The sequence below is a fragment of the Pseudorca crassidens genome, chromosome 2, assembly GCF_039906515.1.
Source record: "Pseudorca crassidens isolate mPseCra1 chromosome 2, mPseCra1.hap1, whole genome shotgun sequence".
NCBI lineage: Eukaryota > Metazoa > Chordata > Mammalia > Artiodactyla > Delphinidae > Pseudorca > Pseudorca crassidens.
The window spans coordinates 131,865,367-131,886,074 of record NC_090297.1 but is presented as its reverse complement, the minus strand read 5'-3'; the positions used below and the strand labels follow the sequence as shown (position 1 = coordinate 131,886,074).

General features: G+C 43.9%; 1 protein-coding gene and 1 long non-coding RNA gene across 5 annotated transcripts in view; one reads left to right on the top strand and one right to left on the bottom strand.

The window, feature by feature from the left end:
- The window catches only part of ASTN1 (astrotactin 1), a 329,036-nt gene that overhangs the window by 268,272 nt on the left and 40,056 nt on the right, over positions 1–20,708 (top strand). For all 4 annotated transcript variants that reach the window (XM_067728733.1, XM_067728734.1, XM_067728731.1 and 1 more), the window contains one exon: positions 18,916–19,184. In XM_067728733.1, coding sequence (XP_067584834.1) covers positions 18,916–19,184 — 269 coding nt within the window. The remainder of the gene's footprint in view (positions 1–18,915; positions 19,185–20,708) is intronic.
- LOC137211805 (uncharacterized) lies at positions 1,328–7,012 on the bottom strand. Its single transcript, XR_010937228.1, has 4 exons — positions 6,924–7,012; positions 3,677–3,938; positions 1,893–1,953; positions 1,328–1,807 (listed from the first exon to the last, which is right to left on the bottom strand). It is a non-coding gene; the product is annotated as an uncharacterized lncRNA (long non-coding RNA).

The window sequence follows — 20,708 nt, the reverse complement described above, 5'->3', positions numbered from 1 at the left end:
TAAGGCACTCCCTACTAAGTCTAGATTTGCTTTTTACTTGACAGAATACATGGAAAGTGTTCCACAGAGTGCCAAGATGTGTAATAGAGAGCAGCTGCTATTCTTGTAATTACTATTATTATTATGTTTTGTTATCTTGCTATCCCAGATAGATTGCAAATTCTTTGAGGTCAGTCTCATACCTTAGAGCTCTCCACAGTACCTAACACAATCCTGGGTACATAACAGAAAGATCTGGGTATAGATCTTTAGTAGACGTATACTGACTAACTAATGAACCTGTCATTGAATCTGGAAGCCTACAACCCAGTGTGATCCTACATTTGTGAACAATTCCACGGACAGTGTAAAGGATACTTTACCTCTGTGTGGAGAAAGAAGGTGACCAAATAAGGATTGAGACTCCACCTGGGGTCACCTTAACAAGTGATGAGAGACTGTGGCAATTCCTGTTTCCTTTCCATCTTCTCTAGCTCATAAAATTGCTTTTAAACAGTAGACAGTAAAGAAACCATGTAAGCTAGAATCGTTGCTCGAAATGATGAGGAGAGAAAGAAAGAGGGAAGTTAGCAACTCGGAGAGAATTATGTCTCCAAGCTTCTCATTACCTGCAGGGCCAAACAACACCTTCCATATGTGGCTCTGGGCAACCATGGGTGGGAGTGGGAGTGGGGAGGTTGGAACAAATGCTAGAAGGCTGTTCTCTTTTCTTCAAATATGGGAGAATATTATATTCTGGACAGTAGATGTTATTAAACATTATACCCATGCCCTGCATGACTTGTGAAAATAGTGAATGTGGTGATAACAGAGATGTAAAATGAGTTTACTGTGAGTCAGCCATGATAGCAAACCTCATATTCATTGTTTAAAGTATTTTTATGTTTAAATGCCCCTGGCCAAAGAAAACCTATTCATTTCACCATTCCCATGCGTTCCTTACCATCACTGGGAGACAGTATGGCCTAGTGGTTAAAAGCAAGGTTTTTGAAATCTGTATAACCTTAGTTCTCTAAGCTTCACTTCGGATATCTAGCAAAGATACAGAGCAAGGTGTAAGGATTCAATGAGATCAAGTATAACAAAGCATTAAATTTATAGTGAGAACACCATAGATCAGGGGTCAGCAAATATGACCAGCAGGCATATCTGGCCTGCTACCTGTGATTGGATGGCCCACAAGCTAAGAGTGGTTTCTCTTTAAATAAATGGAAAATAATAATAAAAAGGAAAATAATATTTTATGACATGTGAAAATTATATAGAATTTAAATTTCGGTATCCACAAATAACGTTTTATTGGAACAAAACCATGAGTATTCATTTACGTATTGTCTGTGGCTGCTTTCACACTCAAAGGCATAATTGAGTAGCCCGCAAAGACTGAAATATTTACTATCTGACCCTTTACCGAAAACTGTGCCGATTCCTGCCATAAGTGGTCGGTAGCTCTTGTTATTAAGGATGCTGTTATCCCTCAAGGCCAAGCCCAACAGCTCCCTCCTCAGTGAAGCCTCCCCTGATCTAACTGTCCTGATATTATCTGGTCTTTATTTGATCCTTTAAAAAAAAAAAATAGCACTTAAATTCTGTATGTCTGTCTTATCGCCTCTATAAGGTAATATACATCCTTTGAATGTAGGGATTACACATAATTCATTTTGGTATATTCAGAAGACTTGAACAGTACCTTGTAAACAGATATTCAGTAACTTAGTATTTGCTGTATTGAATTGAGTTCCAGTTTGGGTCTTCTGATTTTGCTTGATGTCAACCAACTTTGCGATGGAAAGAAAGTCCTGGGAGTCTGAAGACAGAAGCATAAAAAGGGTCTAAAAAGATGTACAGTCAAAAAAATAAATAATGGTAACAACCTTGAAATGAGTACTTACCACTATACACACAAAATTTCAGCACCGGTTACTTGTTGACAACATTGGATTCCTACTGTCTCTGAAAATACAAAATTAGATGTGCCTCAGGGATTTGGAGAAATTAAAGATGAATTTTCTTATCTATCATTTTAAAACGGTCCCAGTCTCTCAGCTTTCTTGACACCCTTTAAATTCCTGGCATTGGGAGAGAGGTTGTATTTTGTTAGGGGGGTGTGTGTGCATGCGTGCACATGCACATAAGGACAGATATTCTTTCCATTTTGTTCTTTTATTCATTTGGCATTAGACTAGAATAAAGACAAATATCCGAATTATCCCCCAATAGACTTGTTACCGTAGGAATGAAAATTAGATACAAGATCCTATAGTGGTAAGCTTTAGAAACAGATAGAATTCATGACTTAATATATCTGAAGTGGCTTATTTTCTGTATTTCGCTGTGGGTTTTGATTCCAGATTGATACAAGGGAAAGATACCCCTGGGATCTTGCTGATACCTAGGAGGGATTTGCTTTTACTCTTTTCTGTGAAAATAAGAAAGAATCTAAAAATCCTAGCACTCTTGTAGTACTAACACCTAAGTATTGTAAATAATTATTCAAGACGTGGAGTGGAGGTCCTGAAATACTACCATTTATAAACCATCCACTCCATGCAAGCACCATCCAAACAGCATGGCATTTCAGGGAGAAATATTTTGTAACTTGAAAGGTTGGTTTGGGAGATCAAAATTTAATCTTATGCCGCTCGTGTAGCATTTTTATTTGAATTAGTTAAAGCTCAGCATGGTCAACAGCATCTTTTCTACCCCTTTCCCCCCTAATATTAATTAAAGAATCACCCAATTCCCAGAGAAATTGGTTGCAGCCTTGAGGGTCCCCTTGGGACGGTAGAGATCACGTCACTCTGAACAGGCTTGCCGTCAAGAGCAAGGATGCCTGACAGACAACCAACAACATCTTTTGATTGATGTCATGCATCAAACCTGTATGTGGAAGCATGTTGTCATAAACGAATTATAAATTTAATGGCATCTCTTCCTTCCCTCTTTCCCATCCCGTGGGGCTCTTGGGGACTTTGTGACTCCAGTACTGAAGCCAGTGACTCAGACATATTCTGTCTCTGCTACCTCCTGCCAGCTCAGTCAGGCACCTCGGGACTGTCAGAGGTCTGGACCAAGTAATGGCTTTCTTAGCCTCATTTTGGGGGGCAAGTGTTGGAACCCTTCCTCAATCCTAGTTTTGTTTCCCCACAATGTGAGGGACTTCTGATCCCTTTACTATGTAGGAACTGACTTTATAGCCACCTTGGTGGGTTAAGTTCCTGCAGACTTGAAGGCTGCTGCTTTAGTCCCTGTTACTGAGTATTCTTGAGTATTCTGCTATCTCTAGCCCATAGAGACTCTCCGTTGGTTTTTGTTTTGTTTTGTTTTTCTTGAGCGTCAATTTAAAAGAAATCATTATGTATTTATTGAGTACCTGTTGGGTGCCAAGACTGCTAGGCATGGAGTAATGATGGTGAACAATGGCTGCCATTGAAAGCTAAGATACCAGAGGCCGTGCTAAAGGGCTTTGCCTTTATTATCCCATTTAATCACAGAACAGTTCTATGAGATGAGATAAGTTCTGTTATAAACCCATTTTACAGATAAGGAAACTTCAGCTCAAAGTGGTGAGGCATTATGATAACTCTCTGAGCTCTGAATTTGAACATGGGTCTTTTCCAGTTGTGGTGGGAGCCTGGGATATGACATGCTCACAGCATCCGCCTCTGGTGCTTACCCTGAGACCAGAAGGCCTGCTGCACCCCTCTCTGGCCTTCCCCTTCATTTCCAGGACCAGACATCTGCTTTCCCACGTTGACTGGTGGTCCAACCTCAAGGGTCGCAGAGACTCTAGCCTCCTCATAGCCCATGTCCTAATACACCATTGGGTCTGGGAGCTTCTGCTGGCTCGGTGGCTGAGTGGGGCCATGTCTGGCTGGCTGGTGGGCTGCTGGGGCTGTGCCTGTTGCTGTTCCGTGTAAATCACTGTCCAGTCATTTCTTTATGGAAAAAAACAAACCATGAGTGTGCATGAGAGAGAGTTAGACATTATAGGAGACCTTGGCTTTAATGGGGAAAGAGACAAGATGGTTATCTTTATTGGTTATCGTAACTGCCAGCTGGGCCCTGCTACAGGAATAAGAGCTTCCTTCTTCCTTGGCAGGGCCCCATGCAGAAACCACAAAGTTATGTCTTTTTAACATTTATAATTATTTTAGTATCTACTATAATTACAAGAATTCAGGGAAGTAACTGCCACTATGATTTTACATTACTTCCCTGGGTTGAACGTCATGATTAAGTTTTCCTTATGGCATTTGAATGAGATGAGTTAAGGGTGGAATTTGTTAATATAGACACACCTTTTAATCGTTGTCTGAAGGGAGAGTATGAGGTCTGGCTTCTACAATTGCCCCTCATTTTTTCGTCCCCCTGCATGGAACTGTCTGCATAGGTGTTCCCTCCTTTTCACTTTCCATGAAATCCTTTATGAGATGAACATGCATGATTGAGTAGGTCTATTTTCGATCAAGAGTATAAAAGTTTTCTGACCTTCGTTATTACGCACCTAAAGTAAGACTGACCACACAGTGCTTTTTTCTAGCAAAATCCAGCATGCAGGGGGACCGTAGAAGGCCAGTTGGAATCTGCTCCTTGTGGCGACACCCTTCCCAGGGCCAGCATGTGGTCCTCTTGGCTGGGGAGCAGGCCTGGTTACTTTTGGAACAGCTCAGGCCATTGTCATCAGAGTCTGAATCAGTAGTTTTCAAATTAGGCTGCTTGTACCCTGGGGCTCTGAGAAGATGCTTGAATGGCTCCATAAACAATACAGTTGTTTATTTTTACCACACAGTAATGATGTTCAATGCCTAAGGAGTCTGTTCCTGACTTGCATCTCTTTTACATACTCGGGTTAGTTGTAGAATTTTTAAAAAGTGTTCTGACGATATTTATAAAATAAATTACTCTTGGTGACCTCCGACATGTTATCTGAAGTCAGAATCATTTGGTGTGCCTGGTAACATGTATATCCTCCACTCCACCCTGCTGATTTAAGGAAATACTGAGAACATCAGGTCACAGGATAATAGACGTTTAACATTTAGTACTGTCTATATGACTCCACTGGAAGCTCACGTCTAGTTTCTCCTGGACTTTTCTCTTTGCTGATCTTAATCTGTATCCTTTGACTGTAATAAACCATGAACACAAGAATTAAAAAAAAAAAAAAGGGGGGGAGACGTGGAACTCATTCTTCTGAAATGCTCCCCTGCTGTGACATCCCTGACAAGCGGCTGTCTGGCATCTACAAGAACCCTGCTGCTAGCCAATGCACGTCATCTCCAAGGCTGCCCATCCTACTTGGTATCAGTTATAGATTAATATAAAAATTGTCCTTGAAGGAATCAAGAGGCTTCCAGGAATTTAGCCTCCCCACCCTCAGGCGTAGGTTTCAAAACTTCCTCCTATGTGTACCCAAAGCCTGTCTTCCATGCCTCTAATATCACTCCCTGTCATATCATTGTCTCCTTTTCCATCTACTCCTCCCTCCATGCACACTGGAAAATGAGCTTTCTTTTTTCTTATTTATCTGTGTACCTTAGCACTGAGTACTGTACCTGACACATAGTAGCACTCAATGAAAATTTGTGATTCAGTCAACTCACCTCCCTCTCACTTAATAAGATCCCTCCCTTGGATCTCCATTCTGCCCTCTGAGATACACAGAATTCATGAGCTCCCTCTTCCACATGACAGCCCTTCAGATATTTACAGAGAGCACTGCTAAGTCTGCTTCCAAGTCTCCCTGTATCCATTCTAACTGCCCCGATTCCTTCAGCCAGTGTTCACATGACACTGTCTCCAGGTGCCCCGGAATCCTGACTGCCTGGCCTTTCATTGGAGTCTCTCCGCACTTGTGACTCTCAATCCTAAAGCAACTCAAGGCATGTGGCTTGACAAGGCACTGTCTCTCTCCATCACCTTGGTCACTGCACTTTCTTAATACAATCTAAGATATTCATGGGCTTAGCAGCCATGCTCCATTCATTGCCATCCTCTTCATCTTGTAACCCTTGCTCTCCCATGCATCCGGCTCTTTCCACCATTTACAGATGGTGTTGCAACCAGGCTGAGCCACTGAGTGGCCCACACAAACCAGTGTGGTGAGAGTTTCATTAAGTTTGGACAGGCAGCTGCAGAGACCAGAGAGTCTGATAAGAGAGGGCACAGGTTACTGGGAGATGAAAAGAGCCTGGTCCACTCAGTGCATTTTAAACTCAAGAGGACCAAGAGGTGTGGGACTTGTGTGGAATCCACACTCGCCATCAGGAGCCACAGTCTATTTGAGCTCAGGGCTCCCAGGAGCAGGAGAGCAGCATAAATTTCAGTGAGGCAAAGCTAAGTGGTAATAGACTTTAAGTCCTCTCATACATAGTTAATTTGCAGAATAAATTGGTCAGGGCAACAAAAGGATTTAACACCCAAATTCATTTGCAAAACAGAAGCTAGATGAGCATCGAGAGGAAAATGGAGACCGTTACAACATACCCTTGCCGGTTGGAGTAGTAGTATTATTGAATAATATTTTTATTAAAAATTTCTAGACCATTTGGTAGTTAAAGATATTTATAAGCGAGTCCTTGCAGCACCCAGCAAGGCATCAGATCTCTTGCTGTGGAGCCACACAAGCCCCGAAGACTCCCGCCTGCCCCGGTAACTCAGGTTAGCATCCCGCGTGTGTGCGCGCGCGCGCACACACACACACACACACACACACACTCTCTCTCTCTCTCTCTCTCTCTCTCTCTCTCTCTCTCTCTCTCTCTCTCGCTCTCTCTCTCTCTCTCTCTCCCTCCCTCCCTCCCTCCCTCTCTCTCTCTCTCTCTCTCTCTCCCTCCCTCCCCCCCCCCCCCACACACAGCGGACTGCCAAGTTTTTATAATGTGGAGGCAAGGCAAGCCATGGTCATATGTCAGTTTTACCCATTCCAGAATCGTCATGGGGTGTCCCCAGACTGTACTCCTCTTGTCCAGGTTTGCAGCGAGAAAGAAAAGAGGTGACGAGGTAGGAGCTGGAACCAATAGGAGAAGAGATGGAATCAGTGGAGTCACAAAGAGAATGTTGCTGGGCTGATGGTCCTGGCAAAGCTAAAGGCGCTCATGGGCACCCCCAGCTGAGAAATAACGCGCGTGGTGAACAAAGGGAATCGTCAATTTCACTCTGTGGATATGGCCAGAAGCTCACAGAGGCCCCCAGTGGAGCCCTCAACATTGGCAGAGGCCAGAGCTGGTGCAGGGAGCTCTCTGTTCTCTACGCTCTCTCTGTTTCTATTAGTTTTCTCCCTCTACTTGACCCCGGGCTATTCCCCTGTGTTTTTCTGGCTCCTTCTTGGGGAGCACCAGGAAAGAGGGAAGGCACCGGCCCCTGAGTGGTCTGGGGGTGCACACTTGGCTCCTCATCTCAGCCTTCCAGACTGGAAAACAAGACTGGGGAAAAAAGCCTTTAATCTCCAGACAGGGGCACAGAAAGTTCTTTCCTGTTGGCCCTGCTGAGCTTGCCCACTCCTCATGTGGTCTTTCTGCTAATGGAGATTTGAAAATAACTAATCCCGCAGGTGTTCCTCATTTTCACCTCTCTCCCAGCCTCGTCCTCCCTCCCACTCCCTCTCTCCATGCTGCTCTGTCTGTAGCAAATCAGCAGGGATAATCTACTGCAGCTCTGCACATCCGGAAGGCTGTGACTCTGAATCTCTTATGTCAGGTTTGTTTGTTTGTTTATTTATTTATTTATTTATGCTGGTTTGGAAAAAGCTTTAATGCAATGGATAGTTATTGGAATAATAACTACAGTAAATTTAGTATCAAGCCAAGAAGATATTAACTTTTTTTTTTAACTATCTTTACCATTTGGAATCACAAGTTGAATTTTCAAAAATTAAAGAAAATGGATAAAAAAATGATACCATGCATTGTAAGCTATAAGATGTGGTGTTATCATCAATAATCTTCATGTTGATAATTGTACTTTAAAAAAAAATGCCTGGCAATGATCATCCATTTCACAGAGAAATCTACTTCATGATGGAGTTTGAAAAGGCAAGAACAATGAGTTAAGGGGACAGCCTCTGTGGCCCAGGTCCCTTTGGCCGGTTCTCCTCTTCTCTACCAGGAGGAGGTACATGAGAATCATCAGCTGGCCTGTGGATGAGATGGGGGACTCTGATGCCATTGAGATTTAGCCAAAGTACAGGGCTTCAGGGCTGGTTCTTGATCCTCTGAGGCCTTGGGGGCCATCTTCAGTCTGGCTACACACAGCTGCGGCTGGGCTGGGGACGCTGATGGAGCTGGAGACTTCTTCCCTCTTCCCATTGTGCTGGGAGGAGGTCAAAGGGATGGATGGCCAGCCCCCAGATGGCCAGCCAGTGCATCGTCACTGGCTGTGGGGCAGGGCAGGACTGACTGTCAGTGTCACAGTGTTAGAGGCTATGGCTGCTCCAGTGGGTTGGATAGTGTCCCCCCAAAATCAATGTCCATCTGGAACCTCACATTGTGACCTTATTTGGAAATAGGGTCTTTGCTGATGTAATTTGGATGAGGTTATCCTGGATTTAGGGTGGGCCTTGTGTCTTTATAAGAGAAGGCAGAGGGAGATTTGGACACAGACACAGAAGAGGGCCAGGTAACACCTGAGGCCAAGATTGGAGTGATGCAACTAGAAGCCAAGAAACACCAAGGATTGCCAGGAGCCACCAGAAGCTAGAAGAGGCAGGAAGGATCCTCCCCTAGAGCCTCCAGAGGGACTGTGGTCCTGCCGACATCATGGCTTTCGACTTTTAACCCCCAGAACTGGAGAAATAAATTTTTGTTGTTTTAAGCCACTCATGTGGTGTCATTTGTTATGGCAGCCTTAGGAAACGAAACAGGAAAGATTTGATATGAACGAAAACCTTGGCCATCCACCGAGAGTCACATGAGAGGCATTTGGTGAATAAAGATATGAGACTGTAACAGGCAAATGAAAAACCGGAATCATGTAAACATTATGAATGTGGGTGTTACAAAAATAAGCTCAAAATGGATTAAAGACCTAAATGTAAGGCCAGAAACTATCAAACTCTTAGAGGAAAACATAGGCAGAACACTCTATGACATAAATCACAGCAAGATCCTTTTTGACCCACCTCCTAGAGAAATGGAAATAAAAACAAAAATAAACAAATGGGACCTAATGAAACTTCAAAGCTTTTGCACAGCAAAGGAAACCATAAACAAGACCAAGAGACAACCCTCAGAATGGGAGAAAATATTTGCAAATGAAGCAACTGACAAAGGATTAATCTCCACAATTTATAAGCAGCTCATGCAGCTCAGTAACAAAAAAACAAACAACCCAATCCAAAAATGGGCAGAAGACCTAAATAGACATTTCTCCAAAGAAGATATACAGATTGCCAACAAACACATGAAAGAATGCTCAACATCATTAATCATTAGAGAAATGCAAATCAAAACTACAATGAGATATCATCTCACACCAGAATGGCCATCATCAAAAAATCTACAAACAATAAATGCTGGAGAGGGTGTGGAGAAAAGGGAACACTCCTGCACTGCTGGTGGGAATGTGAATTGGTACAGCCACTATGGAGAACAGTATGGAGGTTCCTTAAAAAGCTAAAAATAGAACTACCATATGACCCAGCAATCCCACTACTGGGCATATACCCTGAGAAAGCCATAATTCAAAAAGAGTCATGTACCACAGTGTTCACTGCAGCTCTATTTACAATAGCCAGAACATGGAAGCAACCTAAGTGTTCACTGACAGATGAAAGGATAAAGAAGATGTGGCACATGTATACAATGGAATATTACTCAGGCATAAAAAGAAATTGAGCTATTTGTAATGAGGTGGATGGACCTAGAGTCTGTCCTACATAGTGAAGTAAGTCAGAAATGGAAAGACAAATACCATATGCTAACACATATATATGGAATTTAAGAAAAAAAAATGTCATGAAGAACCTAGGGGTAAGACAGGAATAAAGACACAGACCTACTAGAGAATGGACTTGAGGATATGGGGAGGGGGAAGGGTAAGCTGGGACAAAGTGAGAGAGTGGCATGGACATATATACACTACCAAATGTAAAATAGCTAGCTAGTGGGAAGCAGCCGCATAGCACAGGGAGATCAGCTCGGTGCTTTGTGACCACCTAGATGGGTGGGAGAGGGAGGGTGGGAGGGAGACGCAAGAGGGAGGAGATATGGGGATATTTGTATATGTATAGCTGATTCACTTTGTTATAAAGCAGAAACTAACACCATTGTAAAGCAATTATGCTCCAATAAAGAGGTTAATAAATGAATAAATGTGGGTGTTAGACAATGCACACACAAATTTATTACAATTTGTGATAGGGAGTACCGACAGAGTACTGGAAGTGAGTGGGATGGACAAGACATAAAACTCAACTCAGTCTGTTACAGTGTGGTAGGTACCCCTCTGGACACACACAGGCACTAAGTACCTTCTGCTAGGGATGATGGGAGCAGAGTGGCATATATATATATATATATAGAGAGAGAGAGAGAGAGAGAGAGAGAGAGAGAGAGAGAGAGAAGGATGGAAGGTAGGGAAGAAAGAAAAGAGGGGAGGGAGGGAGGAAGGAAGGAGGGAAGAAAGAAAAGAGAGGTGGGGAGGGAGGAGGAAGGGAGAGAAAGAAAGGAAAAGGGAAAGAAAGACATTTTTAGGGTGTGTTGGGACAACAGTTATATCCACCGGGTCTCCCACAGCCCACAGACGTGTGCACTAAGTGCTCTGTGCACGTGCTTCCGGACAGTCCCTGTGAGCCACTCAGGCTTCCTGGCCTGGCCTGTATGATGAATCCTAATGAGGCTTTGAGTTGCAGCCTTGAGGAATTACAGGCAGTCACAGTAGAAAGAGCTAAAAACCTTTTGCTTCTTTCCATCCCTGTGTGTTTGTTGAACGCTTATCAAGTGCGGGGCCTGGGTGAGAGCCACGACGCTCCAACAAAACAGAGGCAGCTTCTTGCCCACTGGGGACGAGCAGTCTCGCTGATTAGAAGAGCTCATTTTTGTAGTAAAAGCTTTAGGGCTTCCCAGGAATTCTTGGATTTTATTTTTGTTCCTCTTGAGACGCATGGGCTGTTTAGAGATGCATATTCAGGCATCTTTAAAGTGGTGGTTGCATCACTGGGCTGTCTTTATATTTTCCTTTTCACACTAAGTTTAAGATTGAAAAGAGGTCACTTTTTTTTTTTTTTTAGCACTTGGGGTCACTGCTGGACAAAGGCTGTCTTTGCGTTTTTACTGATTCCTTGGTAGAGGCTGCTCTCCTGCTATTTCTTGGACTCAACCTCTCATCCCAAAAGGAACATCACTATTACTGACCAAAAAGAGGCTGACGGAGGCTTTGGCCAATTTGTCAATTTGTTACGAAATTAAACCTGTTCCCACATCAAAGCTGACTAAGAGCTTTTGGCAAGGACAAAGCACTGCAGCTACACCAAAACCTCAGCTTCACATGAACCTGCTGAACCAGGAGCCTCAACCAGGCAATTATTTGTTTGACAACATGCCTATGAAGAGGGGGGCAATCTTCAGAAAATGTAACCTTATGTTATTGATCCACTTTTCAAGAGCTGTTTGGGGACGAGATACCATTTTCTTTCTGTCCCCTACAGCTTCCACATCTGCATGGTCATAATTGATGAACAAAATCATCACCTGCAGGTGCCTTGGGGAAAGGTTTAATTCTGTTTGGTAGGCAATGCTTCATGAGTGCGGCAGAAAATTGGAAAACAACATTTTTAGAGAAGAAAAATGTCAACAAGAACTGGAGGAAAACTAAGCATTTTCTGCTAAGTACCAGTTAAAGAAAACATTTAATTTTCCAGAAGACACCTTTTCTTGAACATCCCATTAATGGTGCTTTGCTGAGGTGCCCAGTGGGTATTTGATGACCACTGACTATTACACTGGACTTCACCACACCCAGACATGCTGTTCATGCTTATAACAAAGACATCTGATCTATTTCCAGAAATTTCTTGAAGGAATACCTTAAAGAAACTTGAAGAAACCTTCAAATTTCTTGAAGAACCAGAGCTGAAGTGTACACTAACTTTAATTTTTTTTGGTTTACATTACATCCCTGTATCTTATTTATTTTATACTTAGTAGTTTGTACCTCTTAATGTAACTTTAATTTTAGAACACAAAGGATACATCCTGACAAAGGATTTTTGTCTTTAATTGTGGATTTATTTGTAAGAAAGGACAAGAGTATAAACTCTCTGGAATTGGGACTGTTTCCGAACATGTTGGATAGTTGTCTAGTATTTAATCCCCAAAGAAAGATGTGCTTCCTCTGAGCTAATGGGTAGTGATAAATGTGTAGTGGGAAAGGTGGATGGGCTCCAGTGTGCAGGCTGAGACTGGGCAGAGTAGAAGAAGTGCAGAAGGCATGGTTCTCTGTGACCATCCTTGGGGTCTAGAATGCCTCTCTCTCTTGCTGTCACACTGCCTTGTTTGCTGGTGAAGTGGTCCACACAATGTTGAATCCCAGTACAATGCTATCGCTCAGCTCTCAGAGCTGCCTAGAACCCCACAGCAATGTACCTCCACCTCAGCTACTGGTACCCATGGCCCCGCAGGCCCAGGACACCAGTCTGGCCTTTTGACACATTGTGACATTAGTGACCACAACTTTCTCACATTTTCTAGTCGCAGGAGAACCACTGTCTGCTCTTCAGCGCCACAGTCGGCTACCCCTTTTCTTAAGCGTAAATCCTTAAGTGCCAAGGTGATTGCCCAGTGCACATTAATAACCTCTAAGATATGTGTGTATACTTTCAAAATTTGCAAAATGTATTTTTGCAGTATTATCTCAAATCTTTGTAACTAGATTATCTCTGACCAATTCCCATTTGTACATGAAAGTAGTGGAACTCACTCTGAGTTGATGTCTCTTTCAAAGAAGACTAGAAAATCTCAAAAGAACCCAGGACAGCAAGGTGAGAAATGAAATTAAACCCAGCCTGTCTAGTTAGTACCTGCAGAACACAGGGAGTAGTCACTTTGTATACAAGTCATTATAAATGATTTATTAGTTGGACAAACATTTGTAGGCATTCCATAAATATTTGTTTAATGAATTGTCAAATGCATTAGTTACATTACATGTTAGGCACTGTGGGATATTATAGTGGCGAACAAGACATAATTTCGTCCTTCAAGGAGCCAATCATTTGATGGTGTGGCTGGCAGCAGTGTAGATAAGTAGACAGGCATTGTGAGAATCATTAATTTTAGAGAGTACTCACTATGTCCCAGCTCCGCTAAACTCTCTGCATGGATTTTATCAATCCATTGTTACCACAGCCTTACTAAATCAGTTATTATTATCATCTCCATTTTATGTATGAGAAAGCCCAGGCACAGAAAGGTTAAGAAACCGCCCCCAAGTTACACAGCTAACAAGTGGTAAGGTCAGAAATCAAGCCCAGGCAGTCTGACTCAGACCTTGCAGAGAAGTGGACGGCTTGGGGGAGGTAAAGTACATAGATTTAAGATTGATTGGGAGAGCAAGAAGGAACCCACAAAGAAGCCAGGATTTCTGGCTCGAGCAATAGGGAAATTGATGCCCTTTCCTGAGCAAGGACCTATGGAAGGAGGAGCAGGTTGCTGGGAGGGTGTGGAGACATGAGGACTGCACTTTGGGACACGTTGAGTTTGAGGTGCCTGTTGAACATTCAGATGGATTTCCAAGCAAGCATATTAAGTTCTATTATACTTGGGGAAGCAATCCCAGCTAGAAATGTAGCTTTGGCTGTCGTCAGATAACATTTTCTTTTCTTTCTACTTGATTGCTTGAAGCTTTGGTAAGGGGCTAGAGACTCTCTACAGATGCGTTGGCTTTATTCTTTATGTTTGACTTGTTTTTAAAATTCAAATCTATGGTCATGACTTACTATATTCACTCCCCTTTTCCCTCCAAAAAAAAATATATATATATCCATGGATATATAGATAGACATAGATAGAAAGAGATATGGAAATGGATATATACACCTAAACCAGGGAAAGGAGTTTCAAATATGAAGAAGACACAATCCCTGCCCCCAGAGCACCCGTTATCTCCTATTGAGGTGTAGAGAGAAGTGGCCGGGTCACGCCCTATCCACTTGTCCCTGATTATGAATCCTTCGTATTGTATTTTGGTAAGATCTCAGAAAGTTTGTCTCATGGCAGGTCTAGGAGTTCAATTTAAGGCCATCCAGAGCGACCTGACCCCTCTCTGTTTACAGACATAACTAAACACCGTAAGAGGCTGATTTGACCCTGGGTGCATGGGTGGAAATGTGAATTCGGGTAACTTCAGGATTTCTGGTGTGAACAGGAGTAGACTGGGGTGGGGGTAGGTCATGGAAATCAGGGTGTCCGTGGGCTTCAGGGTGCAGTTCACTATGGCTGGGCTTCATTTACCCCACGTCAAGCTTTCTTTCCTGTGGGTCCTAAGCTGTCTCCAAAAGCTGGGATCTGACAAGTTTGCATTTGATTTTTTTTTTGGCTGCCTAATGAACTGCCTCTGTAGTTCTAGCTGTGATGTCATTAGCATCTCATTGCCTTGGGCACCGACTCAGGAGAGAGATTCTTAAGCAGTCCCAGAATCCTACAGGAATGGTACCAATTTACTTCATAACAACTAATTCACCTTCATGACCTGTCAGTTTCCAGCAGCAGAGCATACCCTGCATGAGGATGGTCAGTCACTTTTATCATCCTCCTGTGCTCCTGAGTCTAGGTGGGTCAATATGTACATGCCTAAGGCCACAGGCACATCCACAAAGAGATTTTGAACACTGAGGATGCCAATAATCTCATAGCACAGTATTCTATTGGGGAAATTCATCCACTATGTGCTGTAGGATACAGATTTAGCCTAAAGCAAATGGCATTTATTTATAGCAAACTGTATTTGCAGAATGCTTTGCAGTTTTGGGGTTGTTAACGACATTCCAGGTTGGCTGTTCTTCTACTTGTAAGAAAGCTAAGTGTGATGAGGACCCCACAGCCTCCCCTGAGAGCAGTAGGGTGAATTTTGCAAACGGGGCTGAGTAGGGGGGAGCACACTTGGGTATTCTTGGTCAGAAGTTACCTTTGTCAGTTATATTCTTTTAAGACCTTAATTGTAGCTTATTTTTGTCCAGAAACTGTGTATTTGTTGAAATAGATTAAGAAACAAGATAGTGTCTCAAATTACTAGAGCATTTCTACCCAGGATCTAGAGGGCAGAAGAGAGACAAAGTAAGAAAGGACTGTCATTGGAGTGAACATAGAAGAAGGTGGCCATTGAACCATAAGGAAATAAGGCAGAGACTCTTCCCTCCACTCTCCACACACAGACCTCGCCACCACCCACTCCAACACTGAGCTGGGGTTTAAAAGCAAATGTCAAAGCTCAGACTCTCCTGAAGCTTTTAGGTTTGAACTCTTTCCTCCCCACAGACACGTTGGTTATTGGTACTCTCTTTGGGCAAAGGGAGATTTATCTGGGCTTTCACCACTGGACTCCATCATTTTAAGGAGTATTTCCCGATCGTATCTTTAATGGCGCATGGAAAATGCATTTTCTTTTTGAAAAATCTCTCTCATACACACACATCTATTCTTCGCTGGAGCCTGAATAGATGGCTTTGGGGAGTTAGCTGCTCATTACTTCTGTGTAAATCTCGCTCCTCTCTAGACAGCTCCATCCTGCATGATGAGGGGACCAGAGGGGCAATTCGTCTTGGCCTCCAGCAGGGCCTGCTCTGTATGGGCCTGAATATTATCAGGAGAAGGAAAATACAATTCTGATGAAAACAAGAGTTTGGTGGCCTCTCACCATCTTCCTCTGTAAACCCCTTCCTGTGCTTCTCTACGTCCTAATCTTACACCAATCCAGGGCTGAAGGATACTGAAGGTGATTAGTTGCATCTTGATTTTAATTGGGAAAGCCAGAAGACGGAAGCAAGGGGAGCAGCCCCTCAAATGTTTACAGCGATTACAAGCCTTAATGATGCAGCGCTGGAGGGCAGGGAGGCTGTCACTCAGGTCGACTGCATTTGGGGTTGCAGTGCCCTCTCGTGGCCCAATTTGTCTGTCAGATGGTGCACCCTAAGTGATGAATGGGCAGGGGTTGTATGTCTTATATACGGATATGTATGTAGGGTGCGGGGGTAGTTTCTGGGTGTTTGGGGAGTGAAAGTGAGAGAAAAGAAATCTGGTGGCATATTATTTCCCCTTTAAGTAAACTATACTCCATGTGAAGGATATGGAGGGGGATATATATATATATATATATATATATATATATATATATATTTTTTTTTTTTTTTTTCCGGTACGCAGGCCCCTCACTGTTGTGGCCTCTCCCGTTGCAGAGCACAGGCTCCAGCCGCGCAGGCTCAGCGCCCATGGCTCACGGGCTTAGTTGCTCCGCTGCATGTGGGATCTTCCCGGACCGGGGCACGAACCCGCGTCCCCTGCATCAGCAGGCGGACTCTCAACCACTGCACCACCAGGGAAGCCTCTGGAGGGGGATTTTTATTTTCCCTTTAGAGTTTTATTTTCCCTTCCTTGTGTCTCTCACAATTATGTCTCTCACTCTATATTTTTCTCCTTAGGATAAGTTTTATGGATTTGTTTTACTCAACTTTTTATTATTTGATTGAAAGGAAATTGTACCTTGACTTTTTTTTTTTTTTTTAAAGTAGCCAGGTGTTATTTTTCCGTAAGTTTATTTTCTGTGGTACCACAGTGGCCACACCGGATTGATCACGCCTTTTCTTTCCTCTCACAGAAGTCATTTTAGAGCTGATATCACCATCTCGTGGTCATTTCATAGAAATGCTTCTTGCAGCCTCTTTGTTGAATACTTTCTCACCCAGGAGGTTGAGATGACATGTGGATGGATAATGAAATGCTTGTGAGGGTCAGGAGGGCCAGCAAGAGACCCTCCAGCTCCCCGGCAAGGCTTGCACAGTGAAATGTTTTAAATCTTATCTTGAAAAGAAGCATGGTCTCTTTACTGATTTTTTTTTTTCATTTACTTCCTCAATGAACGAGGGCCTGTTTTTCTAGAAATCACATCATAGTTGCAAAGCTCTCACCCCACCCCTACTTATCACAGCCCAGTTTGTACAGCCTGTTGAAGAAGATTGGAGGCCTGGCCAGGGGCTGGGTGAGGAGAGTCCTGCCAGGTCGTGGCCGCTTTACGAACCCTCCCAGTGGGGTTCACTGAGTTTCATGAGCCTGAATGTCAATCAAGATGTACACGTGGCTTGGAGTTGACTCTGGGGCTAGCTGGTGTGGGCTTCTGGACTTCCTACTGGAGGCCATCATTCTTGGTTTTGGTGTGTGCTGTTATGCAGTTCTTTTATAACCTAGCAAGGGCTTGAGCTCAATCTTTGATCTGTTATTAAACAAAAGGCACGTGTGAAATTATATTCCATATTTATAGTTTCTAAGTGAGCCTTTGCCTTTGCACACAGAAGGAATCTGGTGTCAATGGAGCTGCTGGTAAAAATGTCTCATCTGCACAGTGATGATGCTCATGTGGGAAACAACAGTGCCGAAATGCCCCTGGACACTTCCAAACGGTGTTACATTACATCGCGAACAAGGGGAGAATAACAGTGCTCCCTGAGCCCCATCAGAGGGAACTCTGCTGTGAAGTCATATCTCACAATTACCTTCTGGAACCACTTTGCAAATCCTTCCAACGAGTTTCCCCAAAGATCTGGTCCCTCAAGCTCGGCACTCTTAATGAGCCTGAGAACCAGAAGGAACATTCTGTGTCTGCCTGTTGTTTCCAAAAGCCCAGCCATCTCCCTGAAATTGTTTCATGTTCGGGCATACAACTGTGCACAAAGGACCAGGGATCTCCTAAGGAACCCAAAGCTTTTTGTTACCAGATTCTACTTCCATCTTTCTTTAGACTTAATAAATTAAATGAAAAATTATGAAGGCTTGGAAGAGAAATGTCAAGCAATGCTTTCTTCCATAGGGAAGAACTCTTCTGGTAAGCATTTCCAATGTTTGTCACCAAAAATAAAGCAAGAGCTTCCCCAAATACCTTTTACTCGTCAATCAAGGGCAATGTGGACCCATCTTTCAGGCTTTGTAGTGCAAATCTTTTTGAAAAAGTCAAACTTCATTCTGTATCTTTAATACATTGATTAATAATGAAGCAGAGAAGTCCTGTTATTCCCTCTGACTTAACGGCTTTAGGATCAGACAAGACTGGATTTAAATTTCAGATCTCACTATATACTAGCTGTGTGATCTTGAGGCTCTTGGCCTCACTTTCCTCATCTATAAAATGGGTGTAATGATAGAACTCATGCAGAGAGTTGTTATAGGGGTTAAGGGAGATCTTTAACAGATCGCACTTTCACTGTACAGACTTGATAAATCTTACTGATAGTTATGATTAAAACTATGATGATGGTGCTTCACCATGCACTAGCCATTGTGTTTTGTGCTCTAAAAATAGCTGGCTATTTATAACCAATGCTAGAGGTAGGTATTATTAATATCTTCATTTTTGGGTGAAGAAAATGATTCATAGAATAATCACTGCTATTATTGTTTGTATTACTGCCGACAGCCATAAATCCAGCACAGATACAGCAGAAGCATCTGTCTGAAAGGATCCGTGGCGCCGATGATTCTCAGAAAGGAAGAAAACCTGGTCTCACGTTTGGAAGGGTCATTTCCAGCTGTGTGGGTTTCTGGGAGGATGGGTTCCCCGCATTGAGCGGGATAACAGCATCACATTCTTACCCCCTCAGAGTCGTTTTCTGACCTCTCAAGGACTTGAGTCTAGCACTCAGGGGCCACGAGGCCATGCAAGTCCCTGCTCTTTCACCTCCCTCACTGTTCCTTTTTATTTTGTGTCTGCCAGGCAACTCCCCATCCGACGAGTCAGAGGAGCGGGAAAGAGACCCCAAGGTGCTGACATTCCCAGAATACATTGCCAGCTTGTCAGAGTCTGGCACCAAGCGCATGGCGGCTGGAGTCCGCATGGAGTGCCAGAGCAAGGGACGGTGCCCCTCGTCCTGCCCCCTGTGTCACGTGACATCCAGCCCCGACACCCCTGCCGAGCCAGTTCTGCTGGAGGTGACCAGAGCAGCCCCCATCTATGAACTGGTCACCAACAACCAGACGCAGAGGGTAAGAGGCCTGGGACTCGGGGTTCAAGGTGGCATCAGCAGCAACAAAGGGCTTTCCAAATGGCCTGAGGGGGCGACAGGGTCAGCTGAGCTCAACGCTACAATACGGAGAGTGAGCCTTTTTATTTAACTACTCCAGCCACCTAATTTGCTTAGATTTGCATTTTTGCATATTAAATCAAATCATTGCATCTGCAACACCCATGGTGATGACTCAGGAGTTACCGCTTGGCATTTGTACAGGTCTTTGAGCAACGAGGGCTGGAAGGAGGAAGGGAGATACGGAGGCATAGCAATCACAGTCACCAAAGCTTTGTTCAGAAAGCCTCAGGGGGTGGTCGTGGGCGGGGACTCAGCAGTACCATCCCCTTGTTGGCCCGGCAGGTGGGCCAGCTCCCCTAACTGATCCAGGACTGGGTCAGCTAGGCTAGAAGGAGCACATTAGGTGCAGATCCCCAAGGGGAGGATCTGCCCACCTTAGTCTGGAGGGGGTTGGTTTTCTGCCCATCACTCTGACTCTTAAGAACAAAACTCCACGTCCATGCAGATCTTTCTGCCTTATATTATGCAGCTGGGTCATGACATTTCCCAGCCACTCCTCTTTTTCCTCTGCCCCTCGCTTTCCCAAGGTGCTAGCAGGAAATGAATGGACCCAAAAAGGTAAGCTAAATAAATGCAGCAGAGGCAGTGACTTACCTCATTTCCTAGCTCTCTGATCTTCTCAAGGACGTTAAGAACAGAGCGGGTCAAAACACAGACAACAATGACAACAATGACAAAAATAGAAAACACAAAAGCTCAGGGTGGGGGACTTCTGAGACTAGGTAAAGCCACTTTGGGGAAACGATATAGTAGAGTCACAGCAGCGAGCTGCTTGCCTGCCTGAGAGGTGTGTCTCTCCAGGTGGGGTGATAATTGCTTTCTCTTTTCTCTTTCAAGGGACACCTGGTGCATCACAGTTTGTTTCATAGGTGATGCTCAAACCAACAGGAGGGATTTTGCATGTGTGTGTGTTTCTCTCTCCTCTCTGCGTCTGCTACAGATACTTCATTGAGTGTTTGAAAATAAGGTTTTTCACAGGAACAAAAAAGATAAATTGTTCCTTTGGCCTGAAAATTTCTCTTCACTCTGATAGAAGTGACTATGGGAAGAGAAGTGGGAGAGAAGAGACCACTGGAGGTGGGCTTGAAAGGATGATGAGAAGGAGGGGTTTGTGTCACCATGGAAACCCCAAAACTGCAGTGCTTTTAATCCAATGCCCAGCGCTCCCCTTACATGTCCCACTCTGTCTTCTGTGAGCACCCAAGGCTGCTTCTCTGAGCACGCCAGGAGCTCCTGTGCACTTGCCTGGGAGCAGCAGAATCAGGGAGCTCACGCATAGAACCATCCTATGGGACAGGGCATGCGAAGCTGCAGACAGGGAAGAGCTTGGCGGGAGAGGGGGGCCTGGAGCCCCTGCTTCCTGTCAGGCCAGTACCAGCAGAATGAGGAAGCTGAAGGAAGTCTTGTCTTTAGCATCGCCCCT